A 20740-nucleotide genomic window follows, 5' to 3' on the forward strand; every position below is an offset into this window, starting at 1 on the left:
TAGAATATCGATCTTCAGTAACCAATGCTTGTCGTAAGAGGCGACTAACGGGATCGGCTTGTCAGGCTCGCTTACTTGGTTGACACATGTCATCGGTTCTCAATTGCGTAGATCGATGTTCATGCTGCTGATCACTGGATTGTCTGGTAAGGACTCGATAATTTACCGATCGCCGCCATATAGCTGGAATATTGCTGAGTGTGGCGTAAAACTAACCTCACTCCCTCACTAGTCACGGAAGGAAGTAGGACCTTTTTAATGCAGTCAGTTGGAATAGTGGGCAAGTAGTTAAAATATCGAACGTTCTTCAAATGTTGAATGTTGTGAAAATGTCGAAGCTAAATTGTGTGCTTAGCCTTAGTATTTGTTAATTGTTTGCTACAGTTACGTAAGAATGGTAAATTTTCATGTCAAGTAACAAGTTATCTAAGAAGTAGAACGTTAGGTTTTGTCACTGAATTGTAATCGTCACCTGCGTTCCATTCATTCGGGATACTGCTCCAAGGGTATAAAAGGCTATGTTTTGTTAACACACAGTCTTTCTACGATAACGGGAATGTATGATAACGTTTAATTGATTTGCCTTAAGTTATCAATAGTAAAGGTATGCCATTACATGTGTTTTACCTAGAACACTTATATGTTAGTCCATTCGCCTATTATAGTGACATCATTATAGTAACAAGTGCTAAACGTTATGTTATCTTCATCCCATATAGCATACGTTAAGTAAAGCTTCCACTTCGTTGTTTGTCCTTGTTTCCTGTATTATTCACTCAACTGATGCAGTTGTTACCTGAACATCTAACGAATCCTACGGCAGGAGGACTCACCGATTTGGCCGTTTGGCCTATATATTTATATACCATCATTGTAGACGTGTTCATATATATAATTCATTAAGCAGCGACATAAATCTTCAAACTATCGGGGTTCTTTTGTCACATTTCTAATAGTTTAGTTTTAATTCATGAAAACATTCGAGTGAACCAGTATGGTCATTTTATGTGCGCACAGTGACTGTGATACATGTTGTGTGAAACGTCAGTAAAATCACTATAGACATGTAGAGTTATAGTCGTACTGGTGTAAATATAGTATGTACAAAGTAGGGTATATTCAATGAAAATATGTCACGGCTATTTATATTTTATATCTTTTAATAGGATAAATACTTTAACAATGTAACAGGGACATCAGTCGGGGACTTGCTTTAGTCGCTGAACGTCAGATGACCATGCTATATGACTGGCTCACTGTCCGTCACGCCATTTACACTGAAAAGTCAAACTCAATAATATCGCGTTAATCCCCCCTTTATTCTCACGACATGCCGGATTCGAAGAGGCATACTCAAATGTCGAATGTCAACTTGTTCATTCTATTCCAAGTTATTTGAGAGTGGTTGTTTACTATGACGTACGCGCTCCGCCCAGGGATATCCCATACATGTTAGCTGGGTGACAAAACTGAGTGGTTGTCGTGGTAGGCAGGTTATGTTCCCCTTCTGGAGGTGTTCGGTAACAATACGAGCCCTGTGTCATCCTTTGTGTATCCAGGATGTCGTCAAGCCTGATAACGTCCGTGAATAAATATGTTTACAAAGGCGCCAGTCACAGTCTTCCCCTCTACACTATTACGTTGGTGTGTGGTCCCGCGTATAGAGCTCAGTTCACAAATCAGTTGAAGTTCAGCAACGTTAGGTGCGGAGAGTCCATGGATGGGTGACCGTGTTTGGCAGCTTGACTCCTGAGAGTTTCTTGGACTTCAGTCCTGCCCAACAACGGGGTATGTGAATTTGTTCAAAATTGCCTCTGTTCACCCTGTTCACCCAGCAGTGTTAAATGGGTCACAGGCCCGTGTTATGGGATAATCAGTTTCATGTGGAAACTAGGCGATATGCAAACCATTATTAATATTATACTACCCATCAAAAGTTTAGACTCACTTAAAGCACTCACTATATGTTATGTATATGTATGTGGTTACATCGAAGATGAATTTCTCCACCAACTTGGGGGAACCAACTGAAAACCTTATGCAGATGAATTGCACAAGGATGATGCTTCAAATTGCGAAAGGCATGAGCAAATGTCGTGCATGTGAACAGATGCGTGTTGGTGTAAAGTTTTGTTAAGAATTCGCCAATTTTCACAGATTTTAATCATTTACTGAACTCATGACAATAATCTTTTCAATGTTACGAATATGTTTTACAATACACCAGTTCATAACTAAACAGTACCTTTAAACAGTATGGAATATTTTGCAAAAAGCTAGTTTAGAACAGTGGACAAGTAAGTGGCTACATTTACACTAGTGAGTCTAAACTTTTGATGGGTAGTATATTATCATTTTATTATTATAACTGAGCCACGCCCAAAACAATCGTTCCGTCGAGCGTTAACGGCATGACAGCGCACATTCCGTCAACGCCACTCTAATACGCGTGTCAAGGAAGTTCAAAGTGAATCCTTGATACATCCGAAGACATAACAGCGACGTCATGTGTAATGTGACGGTCTGTCAACCGTTTACGTCTGTTGTACCCTTTAACCTATATATGTGCACAGGAATCATACACTCAAGACCATAGTAGGTTTAAGGGCACAACAGACGTCGGGCATGTAGGTTTCATCTGTGTAGCCGATTACGAGTCGCCTGTCCACCCACTGTAACAACTGTAGCATTGAACATCTTTGATCTATATGTTTCGTAATGTTCCGTCATTCCGGGGGAAACGGTCTTGTGGGCAAATTGTCGCAATTTGTAAACCAGATCGACGTCTGTCATCAACGTATTTGTCTGTCGATATCGTGATTAAGGGCTCGTGCCACAACGCTGTCTTGCTCCAACTTCCAGCACGGCCACTGTCGTTACTGACGTGACTCACGACGCCGCATGTCAAAAAACGTTTGAGTTCAAAACTTGAACAGAACAACTTTGAGTCTGGTGTTATCACTGAATGTACAGCAACAGACCGACATGTTTAACTCGCTCGCATCTTAACCCGACCATGTTCAGGTGCGCATTATAAAAGAAAACAAAACGTTTGTACGAAATTCATAACACGTTCTGAATGGAATAATCATTTTCCAAATCCATATAAAGTCATCCAACTTAGTTCCCAAACATAATCACCCCCACATTGAGTACCCATTAATAGAATGAAATGTGAGGTGAAATGGGGTTTAACGTCGTGCTTGAGAATATTTCGCTCATTTGACGACGTGCATGCGTGTGTATGTGTATGTGCGGCTGCTTGTACTAGCCCAGACTGAAGCTGGTTTTATAGTGCTAGCCAACTGATACCATGCCGCAGTGAAGCAGGAATACCCCACTCAGACACACTATACTGACTCCGGGCCGACCAGTCCTTGTTGTACCCATTAATGGCAAGCGCCAGACAGGGACCAACAAGTACCATATTTTAACGTCTTTTGGTATGACGCGGTCGGGGATCGAACCTCTGCGGGCGGACGCTTTAACCACTACACCACGGAGGCGGTCAATAGAATATGTATCAGAACGTGGATATTTGCGGGATAATAATGACTAGGTACTACAGTATTTCTACTTGGATATTTATCACATATAATCTCTGTAGTAAATAGAAGTCATATTATCATGGGACCCTCTATTATCGCGGTAGTTAATGTTGTCGCTATCGGGATTATGAAATCCTACTGACATTTGACATTTTATATATATTTTCAGTTGACTGATGTTTAATGTTCATTTCTGTCGCAAATAATGTGCCACACAACCGCAACTCGTTCAATACGATCGCTGCAATCCCGATTGCCTCGTTTTACCCGGAAATTGAAGCAACTCTCTATTACCGGTATAGCACGCGGTACAAGCAAATGGCATTGTGTAACGTTTACTAAGACAAGTGACGAATCTAAATAGTTTTATATTAAAAATAATTTAGGAATTTCGTTAAGATTAGTAATATCATTATGTTTTTAATCAAAACATCTGAAACTTCTATTGATTTGGATACAAGGTAACAATAACGTAACAAAATACTTGTTTGCCACCTTAAAACGTACCATACAATTTGCTGTCGTGTGCAACGGGAAGTTGCGTAAAACGTCACTTCCTGTTATAGTTTTAGGACAGAAAATATGCAAATGACCTTATAGCTTTGATTCGTTAAAGATGCAATGGCGGTAGGGGTCATACTAGTTTCAAAATATTCCAGAAGTAACTGCAAAGCTGAATACTTTGATATTTTTTCGATTAGACATGACATTCCAATTAAGTAAATGATTTTTACAAATGGTTCCTTTATTACGTCAGAGACTAAGGCTACCATGTTAACTTTGCAACTTATTGAACGTACTAAGGAACCTAGATCCATCATTTATTCAAACTGTTTTTCCAGCTTACGGGCAACCAACGGCCGTAAATGTCAACTAAATCTGTCTGTGACTAACACTGACATTCTCTGGCTTCCTATAGATGTTGGTGTTAGGAACATTCTGAACAGAAACTGCAGCTAAATCTGTCTGTGACTAACACTGACATTCTCTGGCTTCCTATAGATGTTGGTGTTAGGAACATTCTGAACAAATACTGCAGCTAAATCTGTCTGTGACTAACACTGACATTCTCTGGCTTCCTATATATGTTGGTGTTAGGAACATTCTGAACAAATACTGCAGCTAAATCTGTCTGTGACTAACACTGACATTCTCTGGCTTCCTATATATGTTGGTATTAGGAACATTCTGAACAGATACTGCAGCTAAATCTGTCTGTGACTAACACTGACATTCTCTGGCTTCCTATAGATGTTGGTATCAGAAACATTCTGAACAAATACTGCAGCTAAATCTGTCTGTGACTAACACTGACATTCTCTGGCTTCCTATATATGTTGGTATTAGGAACATTCTGAACAGATACTGCAGCTAAATCTGTCTGTGACTAACACTGACATTCTCTGGCTTCCTATATATGTTGGTATTAGGAACATTCTGAACAGATACTGCAGCTAAATCTGCTATTGAGAAGTCAATACAGTGACCATGCATCTGGGGGTTGTCAATTATGTCCGACTTATTTCAGAAAAGATGGATCTAATACGTCCCATGAAATACCGACCTTGAAAGGATACTATGCCCCCACTAATTTGCTTCGCCAAGATTAGTAAGTGAGTGAGTTTGGTTTTACGTTGCTTTTAGCAATATTCCAGCAATATCACGGTAGGGCACATCAGAAATGGGCTTCACACTTGTAGATGTGGGTAATCGAACTCGAGTCTTCAGCGTGACGAGCGAACGCTTTAACCACTAGGCTACCCCACCGCCCTGGACACGATGAAATTGTGATCCGAAGGTGCCGCATAAGACAGCGTTATACAGTCATTTTCACTGCAGGGACAAGATCCCCCTCAATGTATTGCGTGTCACAGTCCTGTGAATGTCATGCATTGTTGTGGGAATGTGTGGATTTTGCACTGATACGCCAGATTTCATACAAACTTTTTCTGAGGTTTTCAATACCGTTTCAAAGAACGTGAGTTTGCATACTTGAAGGAAATTAAACTATACAGTATATGTGAAAAGATATTGATCTTTGAGTTTTAAGTTTTTAAGTTTTGAATGTCTGTTTTTACTGTTTACTGTGGTAATGTACTGACGTTTGTGATCTTGTTCACCTCTAGTGTTCATGTTGTTTGTGTAGCTACTATGTTGCCAATACGACTTATAACAGCATTTAGCATCTGCACTCCATGGAAGTATAGCCCTTTGCTGCATGTTACGTACTGTGATGATTAATGTTCACACGTGTTTCCGCGTTTAAGTTTAACATCAGTGTACATTCTGTACGCAATGTGTATCATTTAGGAACTGATAGCTTGAAAAAAGATGCAATCCAGATGTTGCACAGTGTTCAGTGTAGCAGATACATTGGTGAAATTGAACCAAATCAACAGATGCATGTGTGAAGTTGTAAAGTCTCACTGTATGTGCTAGAGGGGCTGACGACAGCAGACTCGGTTCCGGACAGAAGAGATAGCCGCGCAATTTGTTGAGGTAAAGTGTTCTACTTGCAGTATAACCCTCGATTTGCAGTATAACCCTCGATTTGCAGTATAACCCTCGACTTGCAGTATAACCCTCGACTTGCAGTATAACCCTCGACTTGCAGTATAACCCTCGGCGGTTCGAGCATAGCTTGAGCTTATTTAACGGATTATTATATTATTCAACGTCAAAGTGTAAAGTTACCCGGGAAAACATAGCAATTTGAATGCCACTTTTCTGTAAAACAGTACACACATCCCAAGTTTCTCACACACAGACACCCCATTCTACAGGTTTACAGCTAACACTGTGTTTGAGAAAAAGGGCTACCAGCAAGGATGAGCGAAATTCACGGCTTTTTGAGAGACATCTACGACTCCTCTGCTGTAAAGTGCGACTTCATCTGCACTGTCAACGATTGGAACCTCACGCCCGACATCAAGAGCATCGTCTCCCAGATCCACCCTGAGACGATGAAGAGGTAAATGCCTAAGATGCGATGTCTTGACTAGGTCTGTGTCTCATGTCTGTGAAGTGTAGGTCCGTGTCTCATGTCTGTGAAGTGTAGGTCCGTGTCTCATGTCTGTGAAGTGTTGGTCTGTGTCTCATGTCTGTGAGGTGTAGGTCCGTGTCTCATGTCTGTGAAGTGAAGGTCTGTGTCTCATGTCTGTGAAGTGTAGGTCCGTGTCTCATGTCTGTGAAGTGTAGGTCCGTGTCTCATGTCTGTGAAGTGTTGGTCTGTGTCTCATGTCTGTAAAGTGTTGGTCCGTGTTTCATGCCTGTGAAGTGTTGGTCTGTGTCTCATGTCTGTGAAGTGTAGGTCCGTGTCTCATGTTTGTGAAGTGTAGGTCCGTGTCTCATGTCTGTGAAGTGTAGGTCTGTGTCTCATGTCTGTGAAGTGTAGGTCTGCGTCTCATATCTGTAAAGTGTAGGTCTGTGTCTCGTGTATGTGAAGTGTAGGTCTATGTTTCGTGTCTGTGAAGTGTAGGTCTGTGTCTCATGTCTGTGAAGTGTAGGTCCGTGTCTCGTGTCTGTGAAGTGTAGGTCTGTGTCTCATGTCTGTGAAGTGTTGGTCTGTGTCTCATGTCTGTGAAGTGTAGGTCTGTGTCTCGTGTCTGTGACGTGAAGGTCTGTGTTTCATGTCTGTAAAGTGTAGGTATGTGTCTCATGTCTGTAAAGTGTTGGTATGTGTCTCATGTCTGTGGCGTGAAGGTGTGTGTCTCATGTCTGTAAAGTATTGGTATGTGTCTCATGTCTGTAAAGTGTAGGTATGTGTCTCATGTCTATAAAGTGTAGGTCTGTGTCTCATGTCTGTGACGTGAAGGTCTGTGTCTCATGTTTGTAAAGTGTTGGTCTGTATCTCATGTCTGTGACGTGAAGGTCTTTGTATCATATCTGTAAAGTGTTGGTCTGTGTCTCATGTCTATGACGTGAAGGTCTGAGTCTCATGTCTGTAAAGTGTTGGTCTGTGTCTCATGTCTGTAAAGTGTAGATCTGTGTCTCGTGTCTGTGACGTGAAGGTCTGTGTCTCATGTCTATGAAGTGTTGGTCTGTGTCTCATGCCTGTAAAGTGAAGGTCTGTGTCTGATGTCTGTGACGTGAAGGTCTTTGTCTCATGTCTGTAAAGTGTAGGTCTGTGTCTCATGTCTATGACGTGAAGGTCTGTGTCTCATGTCTGTAAAGTGTTGGTCTGTGTCTCATGTCTGTAAAGTGTTGATTTGTGTCTCGTGTCTGTGACGTGTAGGTCTGCGTCTCATGTCTATGAAGTGTTGGTCTGTGTCTCATGCCTGTAAAGTGAAGGTCTGTGTCTCATGTCTATGAAGTGTTGGTCTGTGTCTCATGCCTGTATAGTGTAGGTATGTGTCTCATGTCTGTGGAGCGTTGGCCAGTGTCTAATGTCTGTTAAGTGTTGGTCTATGCCTCATGTCTGTAAAGTGTTGGTCTGTGTCTCATGTCTGTGAAGTGTTGGTCTGTATCTCATGTCTATGACGTGAAGGTATGTGTCTCATGTCTGTGAAGTGTTGGTCTGTGTCTCATGTCTGTAAAGTGTTGGTCTGTGTCTCATGTCTGTAAAGTGTTGGTCTGTGTCTCATGTCTGTGAAGTGAAGGTCTGTGTCTCATGTCTGTAAAGTGTTGGTCTGTGTCTCATGTCTGTAAAGTGTTGGTCTGTGTCTCATGTCTGTGACGTGAAGGTCTGTGTCTCGTGTCTATAAAGTGTAGGTCTGTGTCTCATGTCTGTAAAGTGTTGGTCTGTGTCTCATGTCTGTAAAGTGTAGGTCTGTATCTCATGTCCGTGACGTGAAGGTCTGTGTCTCATGTCTGTAAAGTGTTGGTCTGTGCCTCATGTCTGTAAAGTGTTGGTCTGTGCCTCATGTCTGTTAAGTGTTGGTCTATGCCTCATGTCTGTAAAGTGTTGGACTGTGTCTCATGTCCGTGAAGTGTTGGTCTGTATCTCATGTCTATGACGTGGGGGTCTGTGTCTCATGTCTGTGAAGTGTAGGTCTGTGTCTCGTGTCTATAAAATGTTGGTCTGTGTCTCATGTCTGTAAAGTGTTGGCCCCTGTCTCATGTCTGTAAAGTGTAGGTCTGTATCTCATGTCTATGAAGTGTTGGTCTGTGTCTCATGCCTGTAAAGTGAAGGTCTGTGTCTCATGTCTAAGAAGTGTTGGTCTGTGTCTCATGCCTGTAAAGTGTAGGTATGTGTCTCATTTCAGTGAAGTGTTGGCCAGTGTCTAATGTCTGTTAAGTGTTGGTCTATGCCTCATGTCTGTAAAGTGTTGGTCTGTATCTCATGTCCGTGAAGTGTTGGTCTGTATCTCATGTCTATGACGTGAAGGTCTGTGTCTCATGTCTGTGAAGTGTAGGTCTGTGTCTCATGTCTGTAAAGTGTTGGTCTGTGTCTCATGTCTGTAAAGTGTTGGTCTGTGTCTCGTGTCTGTGACGTGAAGGTCTGTGTCTCATGTCTGTGAAGTGTTGGTCTGTGTCTCATGTCTGTAAAGTGTTGGTCTGTGTCTCATGTCTGTGAAGTGTAGGTCTGTGTCTCATGTCTGTAAAGTGTTGGTCTGTGTCTCATGTCTGTAAAGTGTTGGTCTGTGTCTCATGTCTGTGAAGTGTTGGTCTGTAAAGTGTTGGTCTGTGTCTCATGTCTGTAAAGTGTTGGTCTGTGTCTCGTGTCTGTGACGTGTTGGTCTGTGTCTCATGTCTGTAAAGTGAAGGTCTGTGTCTCATGTCTGTGAAGTGTTGGCCAGTGTCTCATGTCTGTTAAGTGTTGGTCTATGCCTCATGTCTGTGGAATGTGTGAGTTGAGTGCATGATGCTCCCTCTCTCTGGACTAGGTCTGTATCTCATGTCTGTGACGTGAAGGTCTGTGTCTCATGTCTGTGAAGTGTAGGTCTTTGTATCATATCTGTGAAGTATTGGTCTGTGTCTCATGTCTGTGACGTGAAGGTCTGTGTCTCGTGTCTTTGGCGTGAAGGTCTGTGTCTCGTGTCTGTAAAATGTTGGTCTGTGTCTCATGTCCGTGAAGTGTTGGTCTGTGTCTCATGCCTGTGAAATGTTGGTCTATGTCTGATGTCTGTGACGTGAAGGTCTGTGTCTCATGTCTGTGAAGTGTTGGTCTGTGGAGTTGAGTGTCATAGCGTAATTCCCCCTCTGACAGGGATATAGGACCCTTGTAACTGGACGCACATTCTTTCTCTGAGGTATTACGGCTGTGGACTGAACACGCCTGAAGCTATTGAAGGGAAACGTATCCTTGACATTGGATGCGGATCAGGCAGCCTCGTTTTCGTCCTGAGCAAATTAGTTGGTCCAACCGGAAGTGTAGTTGGTGTGGACTTTTCGCCTAAACTTGTAAGTGTAAACAGCACACAGACACATGAAAATTGTATAGATGGATATGGGTTGAGTAATATATTATGAATATAGAATCATAAGTGACATTAATGTTCCCAGACGCTGTTGTACGTTTGCAATAATGTTATAACATGATGTGTATCTCCGTTGTCAAGAGCTCCATTATCCCGATATATAATACTCGAGTCGGTATATAGACCTCATATTGGCTCATTTCTCTCTGGGACGAATAACTCGACACATGAATAAATAGCACAGAAGACGAATATCTCCATTGTAAGTCATAGTTCCTTGAATTGGATACAAAGCCCTGGCCCCACCATGGCTGGAACATGTGTAGAACAACCTAAAACCCCACTAGTTATTGTAATAATGTCCCTTAAAACTTTGTAAATTGGGTATTGCCATTTTGATTTTATCAGATTGCTGAGTGTGTGAACAGGGAGGACTACCACCGCGACAAATGGGGATACGACAAGAAAAACACCGAGTTCTTCGAAGGCAACGCCGAGAACATTTCCCAACTTGGAGATCAAAGCTTTGATGTCATTGTGTGAGTAAAACATGCATTGTTACATCTCACTTTCTACAGATTGAAAACGAACAAATGATTGTCCCTTGCAGATAACTACTAATCACCTATAGTCTGAACATTTTGGGAAGGGTTTATTATCAGCATCCCCTCTGTCAAGGTGACCGTTCAACACCTTCACTTTCTCCACGTACATATTTTGACTCTGATATTGACGAGCACTTTCCCGCGGTCACCTGTTAGAACAGTAGAGGCCCTTGAAACATCTTAAATTGACCGAATCCGTGAAGATCCGGGCTAGAATATTGGCCTTCAGTAACCCATGCTTGTCATAAGAGGCGGCTAATGCGAGAGGGTGGCCAGGTTCGCTGAGTTGGTTGACACATGTCATCTTATACCAACTGCGTCAATAGATGCTCATGATGTCAGTCACTGGATGTTGTCGTCCCGACTTGATTGTTTACAGACTGACATCAAATGGCTGGAATTTTTGCTAATATGGCTTTTAACAGCAAACATGAAAGTGTTGGAATTAATCTTCTTACCTTCACTCATATGAACACATGTTATGACTGCCATACATGTTTCTGAAAGGTTTTGGTCATGTACTTGATCGGGGTTATATCAAGGGCCTTAGTAAAGCTTTCCAAAAGTTCTGTAGTCTGCCTGGATGATTTTCTTTTAGATAAGACTCCGTGGACAAAAATGATATAGATACAATGCCTTATTATAATTTGTGTTTTCGTGCTCATGCATGTAAATGACTTGCTGTAATTGTGTTGGGTGCAACTGGTGGGGCAGGATATGGTCACTTCACTGCTAAATCCTGTGTTTTCAACAACATTTGATAGTGATTCATAGACAAATGCTAAATATTCAGTCGGTCGGATATAATAGAATGAACAAGGAAGGAGTTTTGTCGCCTTCATTTAAGTGATTATGCAGGAGTAGTGGGCTAGACTTCATTGAATTGATTGTACAGGTCTAGTTGGGCAGTCTTCATGTAATTGATCATGCAGGTTATTGGGCTAGCTTTCATTGAACTGGATATGCAGGTGTATTGTGCTAGCATTCTTTTACCTGATTATGTAAATATATATATGATGAGATTGTGTTGCTTTGTAAAGTCTGAGATGCATTCCCCCATTGAAAAATCCTCCAAATCTTTAAAGATTAGCTCTAATGGATCAATTTCCAGTTTTGAAATATTATTTTTTACGATGTTGTTAAAATCAAACGTCGTCCTTTGGTTCTGGGGGCATTATGTTTCCTCGCCATCATCGACAGTTGTGGTTCCTGTTCCTTTTCTGTTGAAATGCAACAAATAGAATTTGGTTGGGCGAAAGTTGGAAAGACGGATCATCATTTTATCGCATTTAATATTCAGAATGCATTTTTACTTGATTAAATCATTATTATTTAGATCGGATTGAGCAGATATCCGAATGTTAATTGCACACCTTTAGAGAAAACATTTGACATTTCTTGGATGCCAGGTGACTGGCAAAATCAATCTTTATTTTAAGAGATCGATCTTTGTTAACACTTTAAACACTAACAGGTCAAATGGCGTGTTTTCCTTGATACCAGACAAGTCCAAAGCGTTTGCTGAAACCTTCAGGTTGATTAAGGTAAGTAGTAAATACAGAATATCAAATTCAAAACACAATTGTGAAATTTACCTCTTTAAATACCAAGAAATATATTTTTAAATACATTGTATGTTTAACGAGTCTTTACCTGTACATGCCATTTAAAACTGAACGCCATTGCGAAAGGTTTCAATTTGAAAATTGTATAATCCCCGAATCGAGTAATAGAAAGCCAACTGTTTGGTGATATGGCAGCAGTGGAGCCTTATATTCAAAGTTAAAAGATCGAATCCATGGATCAAACCTTTGATCTGCATGAATGTTTGGTTGTTTTCCCCATTGTTCACCATAAAATCCGAACCGCTTTATGAGCAATAAAATCACCAACAGATATTCTGTACCTGTTATTGTACTGACATCCCTAAAGATGATGAGGAAACTTCTAATGCTTGGTTCGAAGGAAATGTTGTAGAATTATGTATGACAGTTCAGCATTCACTTTTCTCAATTTATCATTTACGAGATCCTAAAGCAAAATATTTGGACCCTACCCGAGCAGGTAGGCTTCGAAATAATGGCCTTCACTTTCACTGATTCAGGATGGTGGTGAGTTCTACCTGAATGACATCTACGCTGAAAAACCTGCCCCCGCCGAGTTGAAGGACGATCTGAAGCTTTTGGGGTACGGCTGCGTGTTGTCAGTGTGTAACTGTTCGGTTTTGTCTGTTGTGAAACACCTGATAAATATTTCACAAGTACGACAATTTCCTGTAAATAATCGAATCCTTATCTGACTGATTGATTTTATGATGACACCCAATCAACTAAGTTATCGAGTCCATGGATTCGTTAAGGCGCGTCGCAGAACAAGGATAGATTCTTGCAGTCTCTTTAGATCCGGAACCCCAATTGAATATTGATCAGTAGTATTGGAAAAGTGATGACACACGATAAACTGTCATATTGTTAATTGACTTTTCAGATGGTTCATTTTGGTTGCAGGGGAAAGTTGTGACGAAAATATGGCCATGTCAGAATGAAGACATTTTATCAAAATGAGAACCTCGCAATATAAACTTTATTTTTATCCTCTTTAAATGCCGCCTTCACGGGTCATTGTGTGTGTGTATATATAGAAAGTTGGTTTTTGTAAATACATGCTCATTTTTTGTGTATAACATTTTGCAATCAACAGACATCATAACATGTCATGTGTTCAAGTATCACACCTGCCTGTCTGTGTAATTACATAATGTGACAGAGACCGAACTCGGGCCATAAATCAATGCATTTTGTTTATGGTGTATAGCCTGATTGGTGTTAAGTTCAAATTGCATGTGGTCAGTCATCGCAGTTGTGTATTGAATATTGTCATTAGCAGACAGGCAGGCAGACACAGTGGTGTCAATAAAACAAGACATTGAGTTTTGTCTGTGACAGCGACATATCTATATCACCGTTAGAAATCGTGTCAACTCTAAATAATGACATTGCTTTTAAGTATCGAACTGAGAAAGTGACTCGGTAAGAAGAACGTGTGGTGAAATAGACAAATGAAATTATATAAACAGTTTATTTACTGTCATAACATACAAAAGCCTCTTTAAAAAAGTAATGTTGCTCGAGGAAATGCATATACTTTCGAATCGAAGCCATGCATAGCCCCACCACAACGAGCCTTGTGGGCGGAAAGTTTCAGATTCCGAAAGGACTTTTGGTTGAAGGGTTTTGCGGGTAGTGACTATTTCCATGTTCTTGTAGATTGGGCTGTGACTGGTTCCCAGCTGCCAGGTGAGTTGTTGTCCTCAGCCATGAAAGTGGGGTTTACCCAGCCACACCTTACTTCCGTCGGACCTCTCGACATGATCGACAGTTTCAAGAAATCGCTACGTGAGTAGTAATGTTAAACTGACATCACTGTCTTCAATCTTGTAACCCAGAAGGGTTAATGCAAAAACATGCAACATGTATTACCTGAGTCCGTGGACTTTTGTAGTAGTCATTGTCGTAGTGACTAATATGTTCCCGATCCTAGAGGTGATAAAGGCAGCCCATGTACAATATTGACATATCAGCAACTTTTGATGCAGTTTCTATAGCTATCGCATGGTAACCGTAATCAAAGACGTATATACGTCCTTGCCGTAATTAATGTTTCAACATCTACATCGTCAGCCGGAAGAAGATACCTTTGCGCGAGCAACCGGATGTTTCGTTTGGGAAGCGGAAGTGACAGGGGACCAGCTTCTGTGACGTACAAAGGAAACATCAAAGGGTATACGTCGGAGTTCAGATGGGACGTCAATATTACCTTTAAGGTGAGAGGAGTGATACAATCCTTTCGTTATATGTGTTTATCATCTAATGAGGGTGTTATCGGTGCAATAAAGCAATTTAATAAACTTGGTATCTAAATCTGAACACCGCCTCCGTGGTGTAGTGGTTAGAGCGTCCGCCCGGAGAGCGGAAGGTCGCGGGTTCGATCCCCGACCGCGTCATACCAAAAGACGTTAAAATATGGTACTTGTTGGTCCCTGCCTGGCGCTCGGCATTAATGGGTACAACAAGGACTTGTCGGCTCGGAGTCAGTATAATGTGTCTGAGTGGGGTATTCCTGCTTCACTGTGGCATTGTATCTCAGTGGACTAGCACTATAAAACCAGCTTCAATCTGGGCTAGTAGAAGCAGCCGCACATACACATACACACGCATGCAGGTCGTCATATGAGTGAAATATTCTCAAGCACGACGTTAAACCCAATTTCACCTCACCTCACCTCTAAATCTGATAACTATGCAAATTACGTCAATCCACGAACTACTTTCATAAAACTCCATACAAGCCATGCGAATCCTTAAACGTTTAAACATTTCATTGAGGACGTCGTCGCGAGTTTACATTGCGTGGACGAGTTTGTAAATAAACATGGCTGCCCCCATTCTCAAAATTGGTGATTCTGTAAGAATTGATGACAGAGGTTCTGGAGTCGTTACTGCAGTAACTGACTTTGGAAAACATGAAACGGAGGACATGAAATTGAAGGTACGGATTATGAGGCACAGTGACAGGCGATCGTCTAAGAAAGGTACCAACCAAGGATTTCGATCTACCGATCACAATACAGACGATACAGGCTCGCAAAATACCATTTCTATTCCTAATATATGATACTAATGATACGGAAACACACGAGGTTAATAATCTCTATATATGTTTGATCATGCACATGGTGCGTCCATGTTTAGGCCCAGGACAGATAGGCAATAAGTAAGCATCCCCTGCACTTTCTGCTCCCCGTGGAATTTCTGTTCGCGTTAAAACTGTTAATGTTATGACATAGCTAGTCATACAATAACTGATTGGTAAGGAACAGTTAACAGTTTAGCCGCTTCTCGTTGCATGATGTTAAGCAGCGCTTCCAACACTTTAGAGTCACGTGATTGAGATCGCGAGCAAAGATCCATCCCGATGACACTCGAGGACAGGTGCCATAGTCACAGAGCCCCCGGCCCATTGCTTCAAACCATGTAATAAACTGTACCTTGGGATCTATATAAAGTGTAATCCCCGGGGCGGGATGATTGACGAAATCTCACTGGTTCAATAATAACCAATAACGTACCTTGCCTCGCCATGTAGTATGCTTCGCCATCGTTATCTTTAAGACGTGTATGTTGCTGTAGGTTATCCCTGGGGATACACGCTAAGAATGATGCCTTGCAATATGGGCGGCTTTGCTGTGATAGCACCCCCACGGTGATATCAAGTATATGTTAAACTGATGTGGCCAGACTTAAAGATAATGTCCAACTTCATATAGAATATTGCTGAGTTACAAATAAGCTAACTGCCAATAAACAGTGTTAAATTCTCTTATGAATCCGTTGGAATGCATACTTCAATTTTCCATTTAGAATTTTAATCTCAAAGTTGAAATATAAAATACGTTCTAAATAGCATCTCATGCGTATCAAAACACCGAAGTACAATGATACAAATACAGTTATAATATGTTTTGACAATAACAACTGCTTTTTGTAAATTAGGTTGTTAGATGTCAACAAAATAGCTCCAGTATTTTTACTTATAGTCATACAGACAAATGAACTTATTAATTATTAGTAAGGATTTTGTCGTAGTTGTGAAACATTTAGATAATCTGGAGGCAGGTGTGTGTAGGGTGTAATGTAATACACAAAATGTTGATAACACAATGAAACCTCCAGTATTTTAAACTCGACTTGAGTTATCTGCACTTGATATATCCGGTGCACTAGACAACCTAGTATTCTACAAAACAGGTTTCCACTGATTCTCTATGTAAATGCAATACCGTAAGCCCGTGATAGGATCAGCGTTTAGTCTACGATGCTATGTATGCAAAGTTAATGGAACGCGGTGATTATTAATCTCTATGTAAATGTGATGGTACAAATACCGTAGACCCCTGATAATATCAGCATTCAGTGGACGATGTTATGTGTGCAATGTTAATGGAACATATGACTTGCTGTGCATTTCACTGGAAATGTTTCCTTTCCGTATTCGCACACTGAAATCATTCCACTTACTTTTCACGTTTTGACTAGTGATCATTACCTTATTGGTAGTCTGTCTCACAGTCCCTGAACCACATTATTTTCCCTACTGCCAAGCCCTCTCTGCAGTGCTAAAGCCCTAAATAAAGCAAGTCTAGATTTCCTCAGGTTCTGAATCTCTGGTCTCCCTAGGGCTCCTTTTCAATATAAATGGGCTTGTTTGTTACTATCAAAATTGTATATATTCAGAGACTAAGCCTTAGTCTACCTTATTGGTAAACACCACGGTTGCAGAACAGCATTTCTTTACATTTTCATTACATTACTTTACAGTTGGTTGCGCACAAATATTGCCTGGAACATACAAATCCAAATCATATCTTTGAAATATCATCTCATAAAACATTTACAAAGTAAACCTCTACTTTTATGTGGAATCCTTTGAAAGTAATGTAAAAACAAAATTATTTGATCCTAAACGCTGCCTGTTGTCAGCTGATAACATCTACGTCCTTACAAACAGATCGCAACCTCACAAACAGATCACACAGCTGTAACCCTCTTTATAATCTATGACATCAGGGTGTAACATAAAAATCTCATACCCAGTGACATACATATGTACAGAAGATAAACGAAAACTACATATTCTACACCGTATAGCGGGAATTTGCCTCAGGAAAACAACAAGCATTCGTGCGGTGCTGGAACAACGTCTTGCTGAATGACCTGGCCAGATTCAGATGACGTAGTAGACAGCCTATGACGTTCACACGTTGACCCTATTACGACGTGTTTGTTGGGAGAAGGTCTGGTCTCATGTCTGTCCATGTTCTTTCAATGGATGTTGAGCAACTGGACATAAGAAGTGACAATACTGCGTTGTGAGCTCGGGCGTAAGTCAACCAATCCGACTTGCTAATGGTACAAGCATGGACGTCAGTATTGTGACCCTTCCTCGCACAATATGGAGTTGGGTTTGCTCAGCCATATTGATGCCACCAGATGCCACCATCAAATCAACCATGAGCTCTCTGGTTTACACTGGCTTGAGCTGCCAGACACGATCATGTAGGAGGTGGGAAGTGAATCAGCGTGACACGTGACCAGCGACAATTACCCCAGTTTCGGTTTTGTGAATACGGTGGACCTTTTGGCCAAATGAAGATTTGTAAGGGTCATGTGGCAGTCGAGCACAGAAATGAGCTGCATGCAGACGATACGACACGTAGGAACCTGATGAAAATTAGCCGAAATTTGATTTGTCTTTTGAGTTCGATTTCGTAGAGTTTGGCGTCGGATCAACCGATCCTCTATTCCCGAACGGCGGCGATCATCCAACATTTGGTAATGTTGGTATCTGTTCCGTCATCTGCTCATCAAAGGTTCTGAAACATTGAACGTATTGGCCACAGCACGCCGACCTCTACCAGTTTCCATAATTCCAGTAACCAGATGATCCTCCGTGCGTTGCAGACGCCGCATCTCTGGTCCATACACAATTAATGAATAAAATCAAGTTACTATATATCACCGCGGCAGACTCTATAGACTGAAGTGATAGTCCACAGAGATTTAAAGTCCCTTGAAAGTGCAAAATATCGTATGTATTTTGATGGTGTGTTTACATAACATTTATTACTAACATATATCCCCTACTTTTTTCAAAGAGTATGTCTTATAGTGTGGGACGAACAGAATATTAACATCAGTCTCTAATTAACCAGTAGTAGACTTAATGTGGTAGTGCTTGATATTTCAGAAGCATGCCAACCACATTCTTAATGAATCATCTTTTTGTAACATATATAGTTTTCTCCAGTAAAGTTGTCTAGTTCTTTGGACGATAGGGACGTCTAGTGGTCGGAGCGTTAGCTCGTCTTATCTGAGTTCGATTTCCGTATATGGGTATAATATGTGAAGCCCACATAATGTGTTTATTTGTGTTTGGTCTTAACATAAGACTTTTATTGTTTCACTGTATCAGTGCATTGTAAGCAACAGCAAGAATGTTCATTCCATATTTCAGACTGGGGAGGCGGTACTAGTGGACGGGAAACTGGCCACTATCTTGGCCAGTACTCGGTACAGAGAATTCTTTGACTTTGAAGACACTTCTGCTCATGTCGAAACAAGGCGGGTAAGTTCCCCTTATACATTTCCAGCACCACTTTTCACATTTAGTTATCTACCTTACAGACACTCGTCAGTACGTCTCTTTAAGAATCTGGTGGGTAGCTGGTTCCACTTTCAACATGCTATTGGGGAACCAATTTTTTAAGTCGAATCTAAATGTTCACTACTATGATTAATCGGACTAACAGCTGTACATTAGACATTTTATCAAAATTTCAAAGACGTTTTTGAAAATGAAAGTCTTTCATTTATTTGTTCTCGAAAGTTTACCATATTGTGCCAACCTACATATATATTCACACATTGACTATCTGAACACTTTCCTAAACCGATCACTGCCAAGGGACTTCAATGTATCTTTGACTTCTGAATCCTTAACGTAAAGACTACTCCAGGCCTATTGCTATGTCTGTCCTGTGTATACATCTACTACTGTTCTATGATGACCCTTTGTTCTATGTGAAACAAGCGATCTGGTGACGGTTTACCCTTATATTTCAGTGTCAGAACCCCTTTGTGTACCTGGACCAGCTGTCATCCCAGGGCAAACATCTCCCCTGTATCTTCACCATGGGGCTATACCAGTGATGTCAACCATACCTGAAAAACTGTTGATTTCATTTGGTGCCAGACGGTCTGTTAGAAATAATATCCATTAAACGTTGGCTGAATCATTTTCGGTTTTTCATATATCTTGTTTGTTCGTTTGTTCTTCACGCCACTGTCTGTCCCCGACCGCGTCATACCAAAAGACGTTAAAATATGGTACTTGTTGGTCGCTGCCTGGCGCTCGGCATTAATGGGTACAACAAGGACTGGTCGGCTCGGTGTCAGTATAATGTGTCTGAGTGGGGTATTCATGCTTCACTGCCGCATGGTATCTCAGTGGGCTAGCACTATAAAACCAGCTTCAGTCTGGGCTAGTACAAGCAGCCGCACATACACATACACACGCATGCACGCCGTCATATGAGCGAAATATTCTCAAGCACGACGTTAAACCCAATTTCACCTCACCTCATCTCATATTCCAGCCCGGGTCAAGCAGGCTAGTGGTTGATAGTATGAACACCAGTGAAGTGCGAGCACACAATTCCTGATCAAACAATGTTGGGCCAACAATGGCATAAAGCTGTAATTTCACCCAACAATATTGGACAGTGTTGATTTGTCATCATATATGATGAGACACTGTTTATTACAAATGTCTCAGTGTTGAGTCATGCTATGGCAGCCATCAAGGTAATGGCATATAAAACACGTTTTTTAATCCTGAAACAACACATGTTGATTACATTTATGAACGGACCGCGTTATATGTGCAGCATAGAATCATTCATCTGCCTCAAAGCAATCAGTGTTGGGTTTTTCATTAACATATAGATCGAACTAAATAAGACATAACTGTGTAATGTACTTGCTTCTCCAAGGTTTTGAATTTTGTAACACTGATGAAACAATCTTTTAATTGGAAGCTTATGCCACACCTTTTGAAAAAGGTTTGTTCGGTTGGACCTCACAACGTCTGACATGAAGGAAAAGGTTGGTCAGTGGAAACTTGCACTGTCATCCTTCTTGTCATACAATGTTCTGGAGATTTTCTTGTCACTCTAAATCCTTCTTGTCATACAGTCTTCTGGAGAGTTTCTTGTCACTCTAAATCTTTCTTGTGATACAGTCTTCTGGAGATTTTCCTGTCACTCTGAAGCCTACTTGTCCTACAGTCTTCTGGAGATTTTCTGGTAACTCTGAAGCCTACTTATCCTACAGTCTTCTGGAGATTTTCTTGTCACTCTGAAGCCTACTTGTCATACAGTCTTCTGGACAATTTCTTGTAAATCTGAATCCTTCTTGTCATACAGTCTTCTGGGGATTTTCTTGTAACTCTGAATCCTTCTTGTCACACATTTTTCTGGAGAGTTTCTTGTCAATCTGAAGCCTTCTTGTCCTGCATTCTTCTGGAGATTTTCTTGTCAATCTGAATCATTCTTGTCATACAATTTTCTGGAGATTTTCTTGTCACTCTAAATCCTTCTTGTCATACAATC

General features: G+C 41.0%; 1 protein-coding gene across 2 annotated transcripts; it reads left to right on the forward strand.

Annotated features, from left to right (window-relative positions):
- The first annotated feature begins 5982 nt into the window (after nucleotides 1-5982).
- LOC124262715 (arsenite methyltransferase-like) lies at nucleotides 5983-19382 on the forward strand. 2 transcript variants are annotated; one of them, XM_046697247.1, is made up of 10 exons: nucleotides 5983-6047; nucleotides 6332-6519; nucleotides 9740-9890; nucleotides 10316-10446; nucleotides 11987-12056; nucleotides 12617-12699; nucleotides 13779-13907; nucleotides 14193-14335; nucleotides 18586-18696; nucleotides 19194-19382. In XM_046697247.1, the coding sequence occupies exons 2-7, from the start codon at nucleotides 6377-6379 to the stop codon at nucleotides 13810-13812; spliced, it is 612 nt and encodes a 203-aa protein (XP_046553203.1). In that variant the 5' UTR covers nucleotides 5983-6047; nucleotides 6332-6376; the 3' UTR covers nucleotides 13813-13907; nucleotides 14193-14335; nucleotides 18586-18696; nucleotides 19194-19382. The 2 variants fall into 2 exon arrangements, with proteins under 2 accessions (XP_046553203.1, XP_046553205.1); XM_046697249.1 differs by having other exon boundaries at nucleotides 5990-6047; nucleotides 6316-6519.
- Nucleotides 19383-20740: the final 1358 nt, after the last annotated feature.

This window comes from Haliotis rubra, unplaced genomic scaffold (genome assembly GCF_003918875.1).
Source record: "Haliotis rubra isolate DU_JTF1 unplaced genomic scaffold, ASM391887v1 Scf85, whole genome shotgun sequence".
In the NCBI taxonomy this organism is placed as follows: Eukaryota; Metazoa; Mollusca; class Gastropoda; order Lepetellida; family Haliotidae; genus Haliotis; species Haliotis rubra.